At 51.3% G+C, this 19,880-nt stretch overlaps 2 protein-coding genes across 2 annotated transcripts; one reads left to right on the top strand and one right to left on the bottom strand.

Moving 5' to 3' along the window:
* Nucleotides 1–1,494: 1,494 nt before the first annotated feature.
* Nucleotides 1,495–3,621, bottom strand: ROMO1 (reactive oxygen species modulator 1). The gene is made up of 3 exons (XM_054173561.1): nt 3,554–3,621; nt 2,904–3,034; nt 1,495–1,863 (listed from the first exon to the last, which is right to left on the bottom strand). Exons 2-3 carry the CDS (start codon nt 3,032–3,034, stop codon nt 1,755–1,757), a joined length of 240 nt encoding a protein of 79 aa, XP_054029536.1. The 5' UTR covers nt 3,554–3,621; the 3' UTR covers nt 1,495–1,754.
* A 21-nt stretch (nt 3,622–3,642) lies between these two features.
* NFS1 (NFS1 cysteine desulfurase) lies at nt 3,643–18,461 on the top strand. The gene is made up of 13 exons (XM_054173562.1): nt 3,643–3,785; nt 3,905–3,972; nt 4,731–4,847; nt 5,448–5,531; nt 6,165–6,317; nt 8,027–8,120; nt 9,666–9,800; nt 11,703–11,860; nt 14,007–14,112; nt 14,455–14,536; nt 17,371–17,454; nt 17,580–17,669; nt 18,113–18,461. The coding sequence occupies exons 1-13, from the start codon at nt 3,665–3,667 to the stop codon at nt 18,174–18,176; spliced, it is 1,356 nt and encodes a 451-aa protein (XP_054029537.1). The 5' UTR covers nt 3,643–3,664; the 3' UTR covers nt 18,177–18,461.
* Nucleotides 18,462–19,880: the final 1,419 nt, after the last annotated feature.

Raw genomic sequence — 19,880 nt, forward strand, 5'->3', positions numbered from 1 at the left:
GGGGGTTGGACTGGATGATCTCCAGAGGTCCTTTCCAAGTCCTGCTAGTCTGTGATTCTGTGACTCCACAACCTCCCTGGGCAGCCTGGGCCAGGGCTCTGGCACCCTCACAACTAACAACTTCCAGCTCAGGTGAAAGCTGGATTTGACAAAGGTGTGGAGCATGGATTCCACCCAGGTGGAATCTGCTGCCGGTGTTCTGAAATGGGATGTGGTGGTGGCCTGGCTTCCAGTTGTTTAGGGTGTGTGCAGCTGTGGCCCAGCTGTGGCAGGGCAGGAGGCTGCCCAGAATTACAGGGTAGAGCTGGGAGGGAATGGGACTGGGTAAGCTGAGGCCCTTCACAGGCAGATGTGGGGAGGAGCTAGGAATGTATACCAGGCCAACAGCTGAGGAAAGCCAAGCAAAGCTGACCTGGTTTAGCCTGAACAAACTTTTTTCAGTTGCCAGTTGGAATTCATCAGCTGGGCTAACACCTGAGCCACGGCAGAGCAGTCTGCTGTTCAGCTTGGTTCTCACTGGTGCAGTTTCTCCCTGGGAAGTTATGCAGCTGCATGACAGAGAGTTGTGTTCCTCATTGTAAAAAGGGAGGAAACCACCCTTGGAGTAGGTGAAGGCTGTGCAGGTGCTGATCCAGGGTGGGTTAACCTGCGCCGTCAAACAGCAGTGAAAGCAGAGGGAAGATCAGTGCTGTTCCAAAAGGCAAGCAGCAGCAGATGGCAGCAGCAAACTAGTTCAGCTGCAGGATGAACCAGAGGTGGGTGAACAGCACTCCCCTGTTCTCCCTGGGCAGGGCTGCACCTTGCAGACCCCCTAAGGCAGGCTAGGAAAATACTTTCTGGCAGTGCAGCTCTTGGCCATGCAGCCCCTGCCCTTGCTCAGGGAATGGAAAGAGATGCAGCAAGTCCTACTGCTGGAGGTGGCTGCAGCTGCCAGCCCTGCCCTGCTGCATCCTGGGGGCTGTGCCAGCCCAGCTGTTCTGTGCAGATCACAGCTCAGCCCAGCTTTAGCAAGGGCATTGCCCAAGGGCTAACAGGGAGGTCAGATCCTCCAGGCCTAGTGTCATCCTCCTGACTCACTGCACATCAGTGTCTGGCTGTCCCAGGACGGGAGGGGTTCTCCCTGTGACGATTCCCAGCTCTGGCAGCATGGCTGCACCTGCAACTGTGCTGCTCCCTGTCCGCATCCTGCATCATTGCTGCCAACCTGGCCGGAAGAAGGTGCCCAAGTGGCTCTGGCTTGCACTCAGCTGCAGAAGGACTTGCCCAAGTCCTCCTAGGGTGCCCTGCTTCCTGTGAGGGCACTTGCCCCACATTACCTGGAGCTCAGAAATGGAGCCCACTTCAACCCAGCTACTTGTGCAAGAGGAAAGAAATTTGACAGTTGATCTGAACTGGCTAGGAGAGTCACTCTCCTAGCCTCAGGAATGAGTGAATGCAACAGAGCTGCTCCACATCTGCCCACCAAGAATGCAGCTGCCCAGCCAACAAAGGGAGAGACGTGCACTGCACTTACACCTCTGAAACAGGAACTTTAATGTAGTACAAAGGGTTATTAATTCTTCTTGGCGTGACAGCGAAGAGTCAGGAGGGAAGTAGAAATTTGATAAAAAGCAGGTTCACAATCAACAGAGCAAGGAGGGTGATGGGTCACTGCCTCATGAGGAGCTCTCCCCTCCACGTATCTTAACATTTACTGTGGTGCAGAGGAGAAAGAGCCATACAGGAGCACTCCAGGGCAAAGCCCAAGCTTCAGGCTAGCAGCGGATTCCCATACCGATAGCCATGAATGTCCCAAACGTCCCTCCGCTCTGCATCATCGTCTTGCCAACTCCACCCATCAGCTCCCGGCCTCTCATGCCAATCCTGAGACAAAGGAAAACACAGGAATGAAACACAAGCTGAAGCCTGGCTCTTAAGCACTACAGGGACTGGGAGGTCTAAGGAGTTTCACGCCCTTGATTCTTAAACCAAAATGGCACGGTGGGAGCTGCGTCGTGCGGGCGCAACAGAGCCGCTGCCACTGCTGCTTCGGGACAGGAGGCCAGCGCTGCACCCCCTGGGGATCCTCTGCAGGACTTCAGAGCAGCTGGAGAGCTTTTCAAACTCCATCAGACTGGGCTCTGTGCCTCTTCGTCCTTCTGGCTCGCTACCAACTCATCACCCACGTTTGATCACAGATCAAAACAACTCCACGGGCTCTGAAAACGTGAAGGAGCTGATTGCAGTAGCTCCTTTGCTCAGGTGCTGTGTGCCAGAAGGGGTGGGGGAGCAGCCCCCCAGCTGCCGGGGCGCAGCCCCCGAGCTGCCGGGGCGCAGCCCCCCAGCTGCCGGGGCGCAGCAAGCACTGTTTGCCCCTGTGCTGGCAGGCCAGGGAGTGCTGGGGGAAGCTGGAACACTGTCACTCTCTGCTTCTCAATGGGATTCTGCCAGTGACACCAGTCCTGCCTACACTCCTGGAATTAAGACTTGAGGTCAGTGCAGTAATTGCCTCTGTTCAGAGGGATGGGACACCCACTGCGACCAGGATGCAGGTATCTGAGAGCTTGCAGAATACTGCAGGAAGCTTTAGGGGAGAGGGCTGCATGTGTATCTGCAGACTACTCATCCAGCTCAGCTTCCTCAGCCTCAGCTTCCTAAGGCAATTTCCTTTAGAAAGAGCAGGAAAAGGTCTGTGAAACTGCACTCTGGAGTACACAGCTGACCCAGAGGTCAGGCCGCACCATTGCCACACTTTCCTATGTGAGGCTGGGGCCAGCTGCAGGCTCTCCAACCGTGTCTAATTAAGAGCCACAGGCGAAGTTTCACCTGTGTGACAACACAGGGCCAGAGCCACACCTCCCCCCCAGCCCCAGGGCGTTTTGGCTCTCCCTCCACCTGCCTTTGAATGCCACTTCCTCGCATACCTGAGGCAGGAAAAAGTGCCGAACAGTGCTCCTGCTGCCATGCCCACTGCAAAGCCCATCATGAAACCCATCTTGACTCTGTCAAAGCAGCTGGGCTGCGATTGCCCGTAGGGGCCCACTGTCACAGGCATCTAGAAAAGAAAGAACAAAACTCTCCATGGACCTACTGCTCTCACATGCCTCGACAAGCAAACTGAGCTGGAGAGCAGGCCCACACGCGTCAGGGCGTACAGACTTGTTTCCTCGCCTGTCAGGTACGGACAAACGGGGGGAACGCGGGAGTCTGGATGTCCGCCGCGTTTCGCCGTCAGCAGGACCCCGTGAGGACTGCTATGTCTCAGAGACCAGTGTGAGGGCCTCACTGAGCTTTTCGCCTCAGGACGCCGGGCCTGTCCTCCCGAACTGCCCCTGGGCTCGGAGGCAGCGGAGAGGGGCAGCGAATCCGCTCGTCAGGACCAAGGACTCCCGGGAGGGGCGGCCTCCGCCTTCCAGCCGGCGCAAGGCCTCGCTCCCGGCGCAGCAGGGCCCCCAGCTCCCGCTTCCCCTCACGGGTGCTTCGGCTGCGCCCCGACCCTTCCCTCGGACACCCGGGCCTCAACCGCGGCCCCAGGCTGGGGCGGGAGGGGTAGCAGCCGGTACCCCGCCCGTACCTCGCTACCTCCGGCCGCGCCGCGCCCTCCACCGCTGCCCGCTCCGGACCCCACTTCCGGCGCGCGCCCTGACGTCACCGGAAGGGGCGGGCCCCGCGCAGTCCCGCGGCCATGCTGCTGTGGCGGCGCCTGCCGGCCCCGCGGGCGGCTTTCGTCCCTCGTTGGTTCTCGGCGGCCGCGCCGCGACCGGCACCAGGACAGGCACAAGCACAAGCACCGGGACAGGGACCGGGTAAGGCCATGGGTGGGGCAGAGCCCAAGGCGCTGGCAGGTCCGGCCGGCGGAACGCCGTCGCGCCTCTCCCGCCGGCCTCCGTCAGCAGCTCGTCCTCTTCCCTCCTGCTCCCCTCAGGGCCAAGTGGCGATGGAGTCGGCGCCCCGCGGCCTCTCTACATGGACGTCCAGGCCACCACCCCGCTGGTAAGGGCCGGGTCGCGCTCTATCTGCCGCCTTGCGCGTTCCTTTTGGCGCTGCAGCCGCTGTGTCCCCAGGTCCGCCCCGGGAGCGGGACACACGGGGGGCGCGCAGAAACAAGCGCTGTCTGTGGAGCTCTGGTCTGTCCCCCGAGCTCCGGCTCTCCTTGCGCTCCCGGGCTGGCTGCGGGAAAGCAGAGGCACCCGAAGGAGCTGCTACGACACAGGGGCTTTGACTCGGGGCACGGAGGGGTCGAGGTCAGCCTTTTGATGGCGCCGCCACAGTCTCATCGCTCTCCACACTTTCGCCGCACCCCGGAGTGTGCCGGCTCGGTGCCTCCTTTCTTGTCCGAGGTGCCGCGGGGTGGGAGCAGAGGCAGAGCAGCGTTGCCTGACATCTGCGGGGCAGGGTGTTGCTTTGAGGGGCCACAAGAAAGTCTTTAACCAAATTCTTCACCTAAGTTTCCCTGGCTTTTTAAGACTTCGTGTTTGTTCTGCTCAGAAAACCCTGTTCTTCTGTGTTCATCTTGGTGCAGATTGAGGTTAGTGTAGGAGAGCACAGAACACGGCTGCTGGCTGCTCCCATCTGCTAGGGCAGATGTGGATAGTAGGACAGCATCACGTTTTGGGGGTCTGGCTGGAGCTGAATGCAGGTGCTGCAGCATCAGCGCTGTGAATTCTGGGGCAGGGGGAGGCCGTGGGGTGTAGCAGGGACATAGAGGCTTTCGCTTCTCTGTTTCTAAAGCTGTGGTTTGTGTCCCCCAGGATCCCAGGGTGCTGGACAGCATGCTCCCGTATCTGACAGCCTACTATGGCAATCCCCACTCCAGGACCCATGCCTACGGCTGGGAGAGCGAGGCTGCCATGGAGAAGGCGAGGCGGGTGAGTCTGGGGCTCCCTGCAGCCAGAGTGGTTTTCCTGCTGGCGGGAAGCTCAGTGTCGAAGGAAAATCAAAAGCAAGGATAAACCATTGCAGCTGGTTAGTTCTCTGTGGGCTGGAATTAGCAGCTTACCCTTCGCTTAGCTGTATTTCAGCAGATTTAGTGCAAGAAAAACTAGTGAGACTCAAGCAATCGAAGGGGCAGAACCCAATGCTTTAGACAAAAGCACCTCAGGATTTGTAGTTTCCTGAGGACACAAGCATGCTGCTGCAGTAGCTGGGCTAGCTTCATGGCTGATAACTTTCCTAATCTCAGGTGTGGGTCTTGTCATTCCCTTTGGGGTCTTCTGTTGGTTTTTGGTTTTGCCTGCTTGATTTCTGCGCTCTTGTCTGACAAGGTCACGAATGCTTCATGCCACTGCTTCTAATGACTGTGGCTTGCTCGTGGGGGTTTGTAGATACTCGGAATGTTGCACCTGTGGCATGGCTGTTCAACACCTTGGGGGCTCAGGGGGTGTGCTGGAGAAAGTGTTGCTGTGTTTGTCAGTGGTGAGCTCATGCAGTTTTACCTGCAAATTACATTTGCATTTCTTTTTAAACAGCAAGTTGCAGATTTAATAGGAGCTGATGCAAGGGAAATTATTTTTACCAGTGGTGCAACAGAATCGAACAATATGGCAATCAAGGTAAAAGGTTTGCAATGAGAGTTATTGATTACATTAGAATTGCACTCCTAAGAGCTTCACCTGTCTTTCGGGGGGGGGTCAGTGTGTTGTGCTCGTTAGCAAATAATATGCATGCCTGTGGTCTTCTGCTACATACATGGAGGAGATACTGGGGTGCTTTGGTACCCAGGGCACGTTTTTGAGGACAGAGTATAATACTCAGTGTTTATCTCCTATACACCAAATGCAGTCCTTCTGCTTAGGTGCTTACAGTCCTTGTCATGAAATACAGCAGAGATGCTGATTACAAGCTTCTGACTAAGAGTGCAGTGTTTTAGCCCTTAGTACCTGGTCATCCAGACCTCTCATTGTGTGTGACTCCCTTGCACATGTTAGCAGTGTCTGGAACTTACGTCAGTTAACGTTTCCCAGGCTCTCTGCAATCTGAAAAGCTTTGAGCAATGAGTTCTGATGGAAAGGTGCAGTGGGAATTAGAGGACAGGACCTTTGTGAGGTGCATGACTCGGGGCAGGCGGAGAAGATCCGCATTGGTTCTGTCTCCGTCGGAATTTCACTTCTCTGATGATTTTGTGTAAGGCTTGCACTCTTCAGTGGTCTGATGGCAGATTTCTTGTTTATGGATTGTGCTGACAGGGTGTTGCAAGGTTCTATAAGTCCAGGAAAAGGCATATCATCACCACACAGACCGAGCACAAGTGCGTGTTGGATTCTTGCCGCTCCTTGGAGGCAGAAGGTTTTCAAGTCACCTATCTGCCTGTCAAAAAGAATGGGCTGATAGACTTGAAGGTAGGTTGTTTACTGATGAGAAGAAAGTGGGAACAGAAGATGTTTTTCCTTCAAATTGATACTCAAGTGATGTGTCCCTTTGATAATAAAGGAGAAAGGATGGTAAATATCACAAGGTAGAACGACAATCAGGTCTCCATCACGGCCAGAGAAGGACTTTTCTGTTCTCTCTGGTGCTGTATACTTCTTCTCAGCCAAAACACCCATCTCACCCCACTGTTCACCTGCTGCCATTCATACCCATGCAGTGGAGCTGTTGCATACCTTTCAGAGAACCCAGTACATGACTAGGAGAGGCTGCTTTTGATACATCAGTCAGTGGCTGAAATATCATGACCTAAGCTACTCAAGGCATCAGACAACAGCGATTACAGTGCTCTGTCTGTGCACAGAGCCTTCTGGCTGCACTGGCTGCAGTCCTGGCTTTTAGAAGAACAAGCCTGTATTTCCTCCTGTGTCCTGTAATACAGGATAGCTTCAGTTTTATTTCTAGCCCTGTCATCTGGCATGGAGAGACCTTGTTTCTGCATGGTGGGGTAGAGAGAGCAGGCCTGCAGGCACAGGAGTGCTGTGTGTGTTGTCAGAGAAGTTTGCGGTGAGACCCCAACTTAAACACTCTCCCCACCACAAGAAGAACATAAAACTCTTGGAGCAAGTCCAGAGGAGGGCCTCTGCTATGAGGATAGGCTGAGGGAGCTGGAGGTGTTCAGCCTGGAGAGGAGAAGACTCCAGGAGGACCCTAGAGCTGCTTTCCAGTAGCTGAAGGGATCCTACAGGAAGGCTGCAGAGGGCCTTTTCATGAAGGAGTCTAGAAACAGGATAAGGGGGAATGGTTTGAAGCTGAGGGAGAGCAGAGCTTAGGAAGAAGTTCTTCTGTCAAGGGTGGTGAGACTCTGGAATAGGTCATCTGGAGAGGTTGTGGATGCACCCTCTTTGGAGGTGTTCAAGACCAGAGTGGATGAGGCCTTAAGCAGCTGAGTTTAGTTGAGAGGCAGCCCTGCCCTTAGCGAGGGGCTTGGAGTAGATGAGCTCTGAGGTCCCTTCCAGCCTGAGCCATTCTGCAGTTCTATGACTCCTTTGCAGGATGCTTTCTTCTAGGTACTGCAGTTCCTTTATAGCCACCTCAATTTGGATAGATGTGGCTTAAGATATTTTGTGGGTGGTTAATTCATTAAGGAAAACAGTTCAGGAGAGTGTATGAGACACAGCAAAAGCCCGTTCTGAGCCGATGCAGGGTGCATCTGGTCCAGCCTTGCTAGGTGAAGTGAGCTGACCCAGCACCCTGTCAAGTGAGTCTTAAAACTGCCCAACACAGGGGGAATCCACTGCTTCCCTTGGGTGATGATTCCAATGTCTGACTTTTCTCATAGGGAAACATTTTCTTCTGGAGTGCAATGGGAATGTCCCCAGCAGTAACTTGCCCCTGTCACTCCTTGACTTTTCCATGAGACTCCTCATAAAAAGGGAGTTTCCATCCTCATGCAAGCCACTCTTTGTGGACTAATCTGCTGTAATAAGGTCTCCCCTAGGTCTTCTCTTTGTATTCACACAGCTTGGTGCTCTCACCAAGATTGTCAGAGCCCAGGGGGTTGGTGGTGGTGTGCTAGTTATGAGGCTAGTGGTTAAGATTTGCTGGCAAATTGAAGGTGTGCACAGGGATCTTGCTGCTGCTTTAATCACAGCTTCTGCCTGTTTGAATGTTTCACCAGGAGCTGGAGGCTGCATTCCGGCCAGACACGAGTTTGGTTTCTGTAATGACTGTGAATAATGAAATAGGAGTAAAGCAGCCAGTTGGTGACATTGGTGAGTACTCCATGGCTTCCAGAGGCCAGCTGCTCTCACTGCTGCTTCGTTTCACTTCATGTTTGCAGAGCCAGGTGCTGCTGATGCAGAAGAGCAGGTGTTGATATAGTTAAGGAATCAATAATAATGCTGTCCCAAATAAAAATGTGTCTTAAAAGGGAAATGAGAATGGAATTCAGTACTTTTACAGCAAGTGACAGCCTTGTAGTGCAGATCAGCTGCAGTATCTCCAGTTTCATTCTGAATTGTATGGTGGATGGAGACGTTGTACAGAGTAACTGGCCAGATTGGGGTTGCAGACTCAAATGCATTCTTGAGTGCTTGTTTAAAACACAGAATTTGGGGTGGCAAGGGATGGGGACCACTTAGACACTGCTTTACCCCCAGTATTGCTGTGTGCTGTCACAAATAATTGGTTTGGAGGTCAAAAGGCCACTGAAAAGCCAGGTTATTGGAACCAGAGGGTGAGCCAAGCTCTGAGCAGGCAGATGGAGAGATGGGCACCTCAGAGTAGGTGAAGAGAGACCAGGAGAGCCAGGGCTCTTTTTGCCACCTGTGCTTATATTGTCGGGGCTGTTACTGTTGTCCCGTGCTTGAATGGCAGAGATAGCTGGTGCCAAGGTCTGGTTCCCACAGTCAGCTCTCATAACACCTTGGTAGCAGGTCCCATAGCCCAGGCCTGTGGCCTGCAGGGTTAACCTACAGCCTGGTTACTGTGAGGCTCGTGGCCTGCCCTTAGCAGTGGCAATGCTGCTCTTGCTGGACCACGGGAGGACAGCTGCTCCTGTGAAAGGTAATGCTGAACTGGAGCAAAGGAGGGCTCTAGGGTACAACTGTGCTAGGTACAGACTCTGTGGAGGATTAGTTCTGAGATTTTTGGATGACAGAATTGAACAATTCAGTCCCCTGCTCACTAACACTGCATTGTTTGCTTCCTTGGTGCACTTTAGTTTAGCTCTGGATGCAAAGATGTTGATGACAGGCGCTAGTGTGGCTTCAAGTGGCAGCCATCAGCCACTAGTGTGAGGGCTAGTGACAATTCTGTGAACACTTTTGAAGCTGAGGATTGCAATACTTGGAAAACAGAGGAAATGGCATGACAATGCTTGGCAAGTATAAACTTGAAAGTAAAGCTGGACTGGTGTTGAGAAGAAAAATAATGGAGGAGGAAGAGAAAAGTAATTTTGTCCAGCTGGGGAGTCATCCCTGTGGGGAAAACTGTTTGCAGTTGTTTGTGCTTAAACAAGGTGTGGCTTTGGAAACAATCTCACTTTTTAACATCAGAAGACTCTTCAACTTCTCAACTGAAAAGAATCCTGTAGTCTTACCTTCTGACCTGCCTGAGCCTGTGCCCAGCAAGGTATCAGCCAGAGGGCTTTAGACGCTTCACAGTGAAAGAAACTTGACAGCACCTATTTCTCCCTTCTTCACCTCAGAACCCATCCCTGCTATAAACTGATGCTTTAGATTCCTTGTTCTGATCCCTGCAGTCATAACAGTGAGATGAGATAATGTGGGGGGGGGTGTGTTTCTCTTCTGTTCCAGGTGAGATCTGCCGTGCACACAAGGTTTTCTTCCACACAGATGCTGCACAGGCAATTGGTAAACTTCCTATGGATGTCAACGACATGAAAATAGATCTGATGAGCATCAGTGGCCACAAAATTTATGGCCCCAAAGGTACTTGTACTGAAGTGCTTTTCTAGAGAGATTTTCTTTCTGGGCCTACCTTAGGGACACAAGATGTGAGCCAAACCTGTCTGTCATAGGAGCTGTTGCTTAGAAAACTCTTCTTACTGGACTGCCTGTGGAGTAGTTCAGGCACTGCTGCCAGACTTAAAGCTGTAGTAAATGGATCTTTAGTGCTGATGGGTCGTGAGGTGGCTTCACCAAAGGAAGATACAGTAGCATTAGGATGCTCTTCAGGTGTTATCTGCATGGTGTGAAGCAGAATTGATGCTGAAATGGTGGAAAGGAAACCACCAGCTTATAGGGCAAAGTTTCAACCCAAGTCTGACTTGCAGCAAGGAGACTGAAAGGTAACTGAAAAGTTTAATTTCTTGGTGATTTTGGTTGTTGTCCACTTCCAATGGCTTCTTTCCCCCAACCCCAGTTCTGCATCATCTTTGAAAAATGGGGTTTAAAATCTGGCTGTGAAGTTGACACTCAGATACTAAAGGTTCAGCTGTTAGCACTGGCACAGTCCATTTTGCTTGTCACACTGGGTGTAGATAGACAGAAGTCAGGTTTGCTGTCATCTGTGTCCTATTTGGAAACAAAGGCAAATTCAGTATTTTTTCAGTGTGTTGTCTTTTTCTGTATGAGCTCTCCTGGATGAGGACTGAGTTTTCAACTAATAACTGGGCAGATCACAGACAATTTTTCACAGAGCATTATGAGCAGAAGTTACAAACATTCTTCCTGTGGTGACAGTCACTCATTGTGTATCTGTCACAGCTGGAGGCAGATCCTCTCTTGCCTCCCACTGGGGCAGGAAAAAAAGACTCAGACAGATTGCAGAAGTGATGGAAAGTTTAAATGGAAAAGCAGTGAGTGTTTTACAGAAGCTACAAGCACAGTGACCCAAAGGATCCCAAAGCATAGAGTCCCTTATAGCACACTCAGAAGCCTCCCAGCATTTCCCTTCTCCCTACCTGAGGGTACACCCCAAACCCCCAGGGCTTGCTCTTCTTCTCCCTCCACTGCTAGGCTAATCCCAGCTGGCCAGATCTGAGATTGCCCTTCTCCCTTCTCCTCCTGGCATTAGGCCTAGCCAGGCCCAAGAGATCTGGAGATAACTCCCCTTCCATTACCAGATAGGGAGCATCTCCCATGGGAACAGCAAGGGAAGAAAGAGGAAGTGTGAGACCTTGCAGATGGCTTCATGGGGAGCAGGACATGATGGGTATGAAATACACAGCTTCCAGCCACTGGGCTGGAGACTCGGGGCACCAGAGCGCACCCCTTATGGCACCAGCAGGAGGCCCCCAGCCCAAACTGCCACAGTATCAGTGAGTGTGTATCAGTCAAGTTTCTAGGTAGGAAAAACAGAGTTTGAAATAGGCTGACTGTCAAAACTGGCTTATCTGTTCTGCCTGTTGGAAACTGGTGCCACTGATGAGTATCCTTAATGAGAAGAAGGGGAGAGGACTCCTGGGGCTGGTGCTGGCCTGGTAATCCCGGGAAAGGAGTTCTAGAACTTTCAGTTGGAATTAGGAAGGGATCTTCAATGAAATACCTGTGTATAAAAGCTTCAGTGCAAAGGGAGGAACTCCAGCCAAGCACAGGAGTTGTGAGAATTAAGGGAAGCACGGAGTCCTTAGATGGCTGAAGAGCACAGAGGCTCAGGAAGCTGCAGCTCAGCTTCTCCCATAGTGGAGGCTCTGGGAGCCTGAATGAGGAGGAGCATGAGCAGTGGGAACACAGCCTGCTCTTAGCTAACGTGCTCCTGTGTCTTGCTCACGCTTTCCCTCAGCAAGCTGTCCTGAGTGTGTGCTGAGGAAATGAGGAAGGTTTCTAAACCTTGAGTCCAGAGTTTTGCCACTGTGGGTGGGTGCTGAAGCTGCTCTCCTTCTTTTCCAGGGGTTGGTGCCATCTATGTTCGCCGGCGGCCACGGGTCAGGCTGGAGCCCCTGCAAAGCGGGGGAGGCCAGGAGAGAGGGCTGCGGTCTGGGACTGTGCCCACTCCTTTGGCAGTGGGCCTGGGGGCAGCGTGTGAAGTGGCACAGCAAGAGATGGAGGTACGTGGGAGAAGATGCATGGCCTAGATTCCAGACAGTAACCTATCAGGGCTGGCTGGGTCTTAGATTTCTGAGGTCTTTTTCAGTCTGTGTGCCTGAATTGAAGTTGAGACTTGTGTTACAACCTGGAGTAAATGTTTTGAGATCCTCAGGGATGGTTTTGGGTAACTGGGAATTGATGTGTCAGCTTTCTGAAGTTTCTTTTTAGGTGGTTTCAATCAAATTTTCCACAACAGGCTTCCAGTTGACAGCTTTAGTGATAACACAGTTTTAAGTGCTTGGACTCATCTCTTCACTCTGAGTGCATTAGCAGCGTCTCTGAAATGTTTATGTAAAGTTTAGTGACCAAAAAAAAAGGCTCCATAGTCCATTATCATACTTACAAAATGCAAGTAAGTGCAAGTTTGCAGTTTTGCAGCTAAGAATCCTTTTATTTGTTACTTTTAATAGCTTGGACAGTACAGGGGTTTGCTAGGTCTGGTGTCCAAGCCTCTGTGTGCTGTTTCAACTGTCTGTGGGCACCAGGGCATTCTTGCAACTGGAATGCAAACATCCTGCAAGTCTGACATCCATACACAGTATAGCAGCCTGCCAGGACCTGGAAGGGGCTTTCAAGAAAGCTGGGCAAGGACTTTTGACAAGGGCTTGTTGTAATGGGATGAGAGGCAACTGATTGAAGTTTGAGAAGGGCAGATTTAGACTGGAGACTAGGAGGAAATTCTTGACGGTGAGGATGGTGAGACCCTGGCACAGGCTGCCCAGGGAGGCTGTGGCTGCCTTCTCCCTGGAGGTGTTCAAGGCCAGGCTGGATGAGGCCTTGAGGAACCTGGGCTGGTGTGAGGTGTCCCTGCCCATGGCAGGGGGTTGGCACTGGATGGTCTTTATGGTCCCTTCCAATCCAACCTACTCTGTGAATCTTCCTGGGAGACAGGCAGGGACTCACCTTATGAACTCGGGGGTTAGGGAAGCCTTGTTGGAGGCTAGTGGGCCTGCAGAGCCTGAATTCAGCCTGAGCTTCATATCTGGATTCTCTTTCTTGCCTGGCAGGGTGTTGGTATTTCTAAGTCATTTAACATTAGAGATAGCCTTATTTTCTTCTAAAGCTTTTTCAGGCTTCTAAACAGGCAGGAAGTGCATGTGTGCATCTGTGTGTTTGTGTGCACTGGAGCTGGTACCACACCTTACTGCTTTGTTAGTGTAAGTGACCTCATTTTTCAGTCTAAAACAGGACACCACATGTGGACAGTTCTCACTGTGTCAGTTAGGTGTTGTAAAGGCAGAGCTCAGAGTAACTCATTCTTAGTCCTTGCCTACAAAAATAATCAGGAGCTTGGAACACCTCTACTACAAGGTTAGGCTGAGAGAGCTGGGGTTGTTAAGCCTGGAGAAAAAAGGCTCCAGGGACACCTAATAGCAGCCTTCCAGTACCTGAAGGGGCTACAAGAAGGCTGAAGAGGGACTGTTTGCAAAGGCCTGCAGGGACAGGCCCGGGGCAATGGCTTCAAGCTAGAGCAGAGCAGATTGAGATTGGATGTGAGGAACAAGTTCTGCCCCAGGAGGCTGCTGGAACACTGCAGCAGGTTGCCCAGGGAGGTGGTTGAGGCTCCATCCCTGGAGCTATTCAAGGTGAGGCTGGAGAGGGCTGTGGGCAACCTGCTCCAGTGGAGGATGTCCCTGCTGAGTGCAGGGAGTTGGACTGGATGGGCTTTGGAGATCCCTTCTATGGGATTCTATGATTTTTGTAGTTTGAGAGCTCCTAGGGAAGTAAAGGGCCCAGGCCAGAGCACTTTGCTTGTGTTGCAGAATGCATCACGTTCTGCGTTCCCTGACTCGTCTTCAAACACACAGAGCGCTGTGCTCACAGCAAAGCTTGTTGGACAGCTTGTATATGAGGATCTTTCTGGGTGGTTTGGGCTATACCTGAAGGCTGACCTTCCTGCAAACAAACTGGTGACTGGCTTTTAAAACAGTCTCTAGAGCAGGCAAAACTTGACGCAGTCTTTTGAAGTTTCAGATGAGTTCTTTCTGTAGTCTTGTCTAAATCCAGCTGCTTCAGTATGCTCCTGGCTGGTGACACAAAGCAGTTTGAGTGAAGTCAAACTTGGCACTGTTAATTGCTCTGGTCTCTTCTGTGGTTCTTTGCTAGTATGACCACAAGCGAATCTCCCAGCTGGCAGAGCGACTGGTCACGAACATCATGAGCGAGGTTCCTGATGTGGTCATGAATGGAGACAGAGAGCATCGCTACCCAGGTAACACCAGCAAGGGCCTGAGCTGCTTGGAGCCCTCTGGCTCCTTGGTGTCAATGGCCATGGCTGGATAATGCACTTCAGCTGCACCCTGTGTAACCAGTGCCACGAGGGGTGGGACTTGCCCTAGGTTTCACAGAACCACTCAGGTTGGAAAAGACCCTTGGGATCACCCAGTCCAACCATCGACCCTACTCAACAGAATTCACCCCTGAACTATATCCCCAAGCACCACATCTAAACGACCCTTAAGCACCCCCCTGGGCAGCCTGTGTCAGTGTCTGATCACTCTTGCTGTGAAAAAAATTCAGCTGATGGAAGATGTTTTTGTTTATTGGTATGTAGGATGCATCAACTTATCTTTTGCATATGTGGAAGGGGAAAGTCTTCTGATGGCTCTGAAAGATGTGGCTCTGTCTTCAGGAAGGTAGGTGGAATGTGTGGGAGGGGTAGCAGTGTGTTTGGGAGGGAAAGCAACATCAGCTAAAGGAGGTGCAAACCAAGGAGTGGTGTCCTCTGTGCCCTGTATTTGGTTAAGGAGTCACTCTGGCATTGGTTGCATTCCAAGGTGATGCTTCTCTGAAGTGGCACATTTCAAATGAAGGTCAAATTTACTCCTCCTGAGAACAACAAACCCCAACTCCCCCACCCCAAACCAAAAGCATAAAAAACACCCTAGAAATTCCTGCCTGCCAGCCATGCACACTGGTTCCCTGTGATACTGCTGGCCTTGACTTGGAACTGCTGGGGACACTTCATTCTGAAGGCCACCAGCGCTCGAGCAGCTTCTGTCCTTCAGCAGAGTTTCATATGAGTGACAGATTGTGACTAGAACCTCTCAAGGCTGGAAAGTACCTGAGTTCAGGTAGCTCACAGTGCCTGTGTTTGTGCCAGAGCAGCAGGAATATGGCACACACTTGTATGGAGCCCTATGGCCTGCAGGAGTGCTGAGTTAATTTCTCTGTTACTGAGGCAGTCCAGTTCTCACAGTGGAGTTAGTGCAGGTGTGCAGGTCCCTCCTTTCCTCAGCTCTGAGAACAAAGTGGTCAGCATATCCTAATGAGGAACTTGCTGGCACTGTGAACAGGAAGAACAAGTCTCCACCTGACTGCCTCTGAAGCTGAACACTTCTGTAACTTGAAAACCTCTTCTGAGGTTCTGCTTTGTGCACTGGAGCTGCAGACAGCACTTTGGTTTGTTCTGTGTGTTGCTACCTGTAAAACTGAGTAACAGCATGTAACCAGCTTTGCCTGCTGCTTCAGGATGGGAGTTCTCTGCTGACAGCCACTAGCTAGCTCATCTTGCTCTGGAGTCCTCTCTGTACTGTTTCATTCTGCTGCATAACAGCAGCTTGTGAAGTTGTTTTTGGTTTTCTGTTCTGATGTTCTGTTGGTATGTTACAATCTCTGGGTAGTTCTGCTTTGGATCCTTTGTCTGTTTTCATAGCTGGCATTTAGCTACCTCTTAGACTGCAATCATGGAATTGTTTTGGTTGGAAAAGACCTCCAAGGTCACTGAGTCCAACCCAAGACCACTTCGGCCATGTCCACAGCTTCAAGGGACAGTGACTCTGCCACCTCCCTGAGCAATCTAGTGCAATGCCTGACCAATTCCCATGAGATCCAGAGGAAACAGGTTTGGCTTCTGAAAGCAGAGAGACCTTGGCCACACCACCGCCCTGCCTCTGCAGCCAGGCTGCATTCCCGCTGCATCTGTTTGCCCGTGTGTTGATTCTTCCTGTGTTCCCTGTGTTAGCTCTTTGTCCCTTGTGCTCCTATTCATTGCCCTCATTCCCCTCTAATGCCTGCCCCTCGCACTCCGCAGCCACAGGAATAGCTCTTTTCTTGCTGGTGTTCACTGCTGGTTTCTAAGAGGCTGAGGAAGCTGATACAGAATCACAGAACATGAGAGGCTGGAAGGGATCTCCAGAGATACATAGAATACATAGAATACATAGAATACATAGAATACATAGAATACATAGAATACATAGAATACATAGAATACATAGAATACATAGAATACATAGAATACATAGAATAAACCAGGTTGGAAGAGACCTTCAAGATCATCGCGTCCAACCCATCAACCAATCCAACACCGCCCAAGCAACTAACCCACAGCACCAAGTACCCCGTCAAGTCTTCTCCTAAAAACCTCCAGTGATGGTGACTCCACCACCTCCCCAGGCAGCCCATTCCAATGTGCAATCACTCTTTCTGTATAGAACTTTTTTCTAACATCCAGCCTGTATCTCCCCTGGCGCAGCCTGAGACTGTGTCCTCTTGTTCTGGTACTGCTTGCCTGGGAGAAGAGACCAACATCCGTCTGTCTACTACCTCCCTTCAGGTAGTTGTAGAGAGTAATAAGGTCACCCCTCAGTCTCCTCTTCTCCAGGCTAAGCAACCCCAGCTCCCTCAGCCTCTCCTCGTAGGGCTTATGTTCCAAACCCCTCACCAACTTTGTTGCTCTTCTCTGGACTCGTTCCAGCAAGTCAACCTCCTTCCTAAACTGAGGGGCCCAGAACTGGACACAGTACTCGAGGTGCGGCCTAACCAGTGCAGTGTACAGGGGCAGAATGACCTCCCTGCTCCTGCTGGCCACACTGTTCCTGATGCAGGCCAGGATGCCATTGGCCCTCTTAGCTGCCTGGGCACACTGCAGGCTCATGTTCAGTCTACCGTCGACCAGCACCCCCAGGTCCCTCTCAGCCTGACTGCTCTCAGCCACTCTGACCCCAGCCTGTAGCTCTGCCTGGGGTTGCTGTGGCCAATGTGCAGAACCCGGCACTTGGATGTGTTAAATCGCATGCCGTTGGCCTCTGCCCATCTGCCCAGCCTGTCCAGGTCCCTCTGCAGAGCCTCTCTACCCTCCAGCAGATCAACTCCTGCCCCCAGCTTGGTGTCGTCAGCAAATTTACTGCTGATGGACTCGATGCCCTCGTCCAGATCATCAATAAAGATGTTAAAGAGCAAGGGGCCCAGTACTGATCCCTGGGGCACACCACTGGTGACTGGCTGCCAGCTGGATGTGGCACCATTCACTACCACTCTCTGGGCTCGGCCCTCCAGCCAGTTCCTAACCCATCTCAGTGTGCTCCCATCCAAGCCATGGGCTGACAGGTTGTCATAAAGAGTCGTAGTAATGCTTTGTGTCTGTAAGTGGCCTGTTCTGTGTTGGAGGAGGTTAGTGAGTTTTCTTCAGTTGTAACATCTGCACAGGAACAGAAGTTTGACATTTGCTTGCCTCCCCTTTCCCCAGTGCCTGCACATCAGCCTCTCTGGAGCCTTCCTACGTTTTGCGAGCAATTGGGACGGATGAAGACTTGGCTCACTCGTCTATAAGGTGGGCGAGGTGCTCTTCCCTGTGCTTCCAAGGGTCTCTCTTGTCTGATACAAGCATGTGGTGGATGTGTCCCAGCTCTCTGTTTGCATGCCATCCCGGTCCTTAATGGTTTTCTTTGGGTGTAGGTTTGGCATTGGCCGTTTCACCACCGAGGAGGAGGTGGACTACACCGTGCAGAAGTGCATACAGCACGTCAAGAGGCTGCGGGAGATGAGGTGAGGCTCTGCGCTGGCTGCACAGCAGCGCCGGCGTGGCGGCCAGCGAGGAGCTGGATTTCGTTGTCTCTGGTGGTGCCAGAGTGGGGAGGGAGGGAGCCTGATCTTAACAGGAGTGAGAATGTTTTAAGGAAGCAAACTTCATAACAAACCTTCTCTTGGATCCGGCCTTGGTCAGGGAAACAATGCAAGCAGGGCAAACGCTTCACACCCAACGTGGGAGCGGGTAATGAGGTGGAGCGCCTGCCCTCTCACCTCTTGTGTTTTGGGTTGAGGATACAGTTGAGGACTGGTTGTCTGAAGCTTGCTGACCTCCAGAAGGAGAAGATGGGTAGATGGCTATCTCATTTCTCATGTCACTGATTGAATTGCCTGTTTGGTTATTGTTGTTGATGTTGCTGTGTGCGGTTTTGATAGCCCTCATTTGTCTCCTTTCTTTACAGCCCCCTCTGGGAAATGGTGCAGGATGGAATTGATCTCAAAAGCATTAAATGGACTCAGCACTGAGAGAACATCTCTGTCCATGGACTAGATGTGGATGTAGAGTAAAATGCATTTTCTGTACATTCCTGAACAAATTTTCCCAGCACTTCTGGTTTTTGATGCTTGCAGTTTGACTGGGAAATTACCCTTTGTGGTCACAAAGTCTAAGAAGCCAAAAATTAAACTAGTCTTTATCCTGGAGAGAGGCAGGATGCTGTAACACATACTGCATTGATATTGACACAGAGAAATTGATGCTAAAATATCATTTATTTGGAAATGCCTTCTCTGATAAGGAAAGGAAATCGGGTTGTTGCACCTGGGCCAGCAGGGTGCCGATGAGAGGTTGTTGCTCCTCAGTGTGAAAGGTCCCCTTGTAGCTGTTGTGTTTGCAGCACAGAGCTGTTGCCAAGGACCTCTGTGTGTTTGGGGTGGGCATCCTGCAACAGCAGCTGGCTTTGTGCTACTCAGATGTGTTGCACTGTGAGAAATTGTCAGATGAGAAGAAGCTTGGCACTTCTAGAGGAAGAGGGCAGCTCTGTGTGGCTGTGTGCCTTCACAGCTCAGTTGTATGTGCAGTTCTGAACAGCTTTCCTTAAGCACTGTTCCTGCCTCTGGTTTCACCTGGTCTGGGGTGATGCTTGCACAAACTAATTTGCATTAATTCAAAACATACTTTTGCATTAGGATTCACAATACAAGGGTGATGCACTTTGCTGTCCCCTCCATTGTGCTGTGCTAGTTTTTTCTAAGGAAAGAAAGCTGGAGTGCCTGGGGGAGGGAGGTAGGCAGAAGCTGTCGGTCAGTGGCAATAGCAGTTTGGTTAGGACACAGTGGTGTGATGGTGGTTGGGAGAGCAGGTAAGGTGCAATGCCTTAATGCAGCCTGGGGTTTTTTGCTTCCCTTGGAATGAGTCCTTTGCTGTTACTCTGCCTGTGAGCTGTTGGCTTCTGTCATGTCAGGGAGTCTTGCCCAGCTGAGCCTGGATGTTTTGTTGGAGATAAGAACAGGTGGCTCTGGGTGACAGACCTCACGGCTGTCTGCCAGCCACTTGTAAGGGAATCCATTCCCTGGGGTCTGTTAAAAATGAGATTAATTCATAGTAAATTCCCTTCTGTTATCTTTGTTGATCTTTCCAGTAGGAAGCCTAACCCCTTATCACCAAGTGCCTTTGTTTCAGCTCTCCAATTGGTTGTGTTGATGGATGGATGCTGTATTGGCTGCTGAACTGAATGCACCCTGTAGAGAGCACATCTTCAGTTGTGGGTGGTATCTACCTCGAGCGTGGACTGTGTAATGTAAAAGCTGGAGCTGAGTCCCACAGGGTGGATTGTGACACAGCAGCTTATGTTTGGAGTTTTTGGGTTCCCAAGGACAGATTTGGTTGCAATGCAAAGCTAAGCCTCAGTTGTTCTAGTAGAAACTACTGGCTTTAGCAGTTCTGATGCTGTAGGGCTGGCACCTTATGTTTCATCTCAACATTGTAAAAACTACCATGTGCATGAAGAGCTTTTGCAGCTGTGTGTGCTCTGCTCTCCCCATGGGCTGTATGCTTTTTCTGGATGAAGCATGTGAGAACATCTTCCCAGCATGTTTTAGAACTGTGTGTTTATGACATTGTGCTTCATGGATAATAAAAATTATAGGTAAGACCTAAACTTAGCTACTTTCAGTCTTTTTGGATCCACCTGTCTGGCCTTTTATTAGAGAACAGCAAAAGAGCAAACC

The sequence above is a fragment of the Dryobates pubescens genome, chromosome 26 (assembly GCF_014839835.1).
Source record: "Dryobates pubescens isolate bDryPub1 chromosome 26, bDryPub1.pri, whole genome shotgun sequence".
NCBI lineage: Eukaryota > Metazoa > Chordata > Aves > Piciformes > Picidae > Dryobates > Dryobates pubescens.

What these genes read in the sequence shown, in the direction of transcription:
- ROMO1 (XM_054173561.1), bottom strand. Translation starts at nt 3,034, where the DNA reads ATGCCTGTGACAGTGGGCCCCTACGGGCAATCGCAGCCCAGCTGCTTT. An exon ending in GGCACTTTTTCCTGCCTCAG is followed by an intron (nt 1,864 to 2,903) that starts GTATGCGAGGAA and finishes CCTTTGTCTCAG; the next exon opens with GATTGGCATGAGAGGCCGGG.
- NFS1 (XM_054173562.1), top strand. Translation starts at nt 3,665, where the DNA reads ATGCTGCTGTGGCGGCGCCTGCCGGCCCCGCGGGCGGCTTTCGTCCCT. An exon ending in TTGGCTCACTCGTCTATAAG is followed by an intron (nt 17,455 to 17,579) that starts GTGGGCGAGGTG and finishes CTTTGGGTGTAG; the next exon opens with GTTTGGCATTGGCCGTTTCA. An exon ending in AAGAGGCTGCGGGAGATGAG is followed by an intron (nt 17,670 to 18,112) that starts GTGAGGCTCTGC and finishes CTTTCTTTACAG; the next exon opens with CCCCCTCTGGGAAATGGTGC.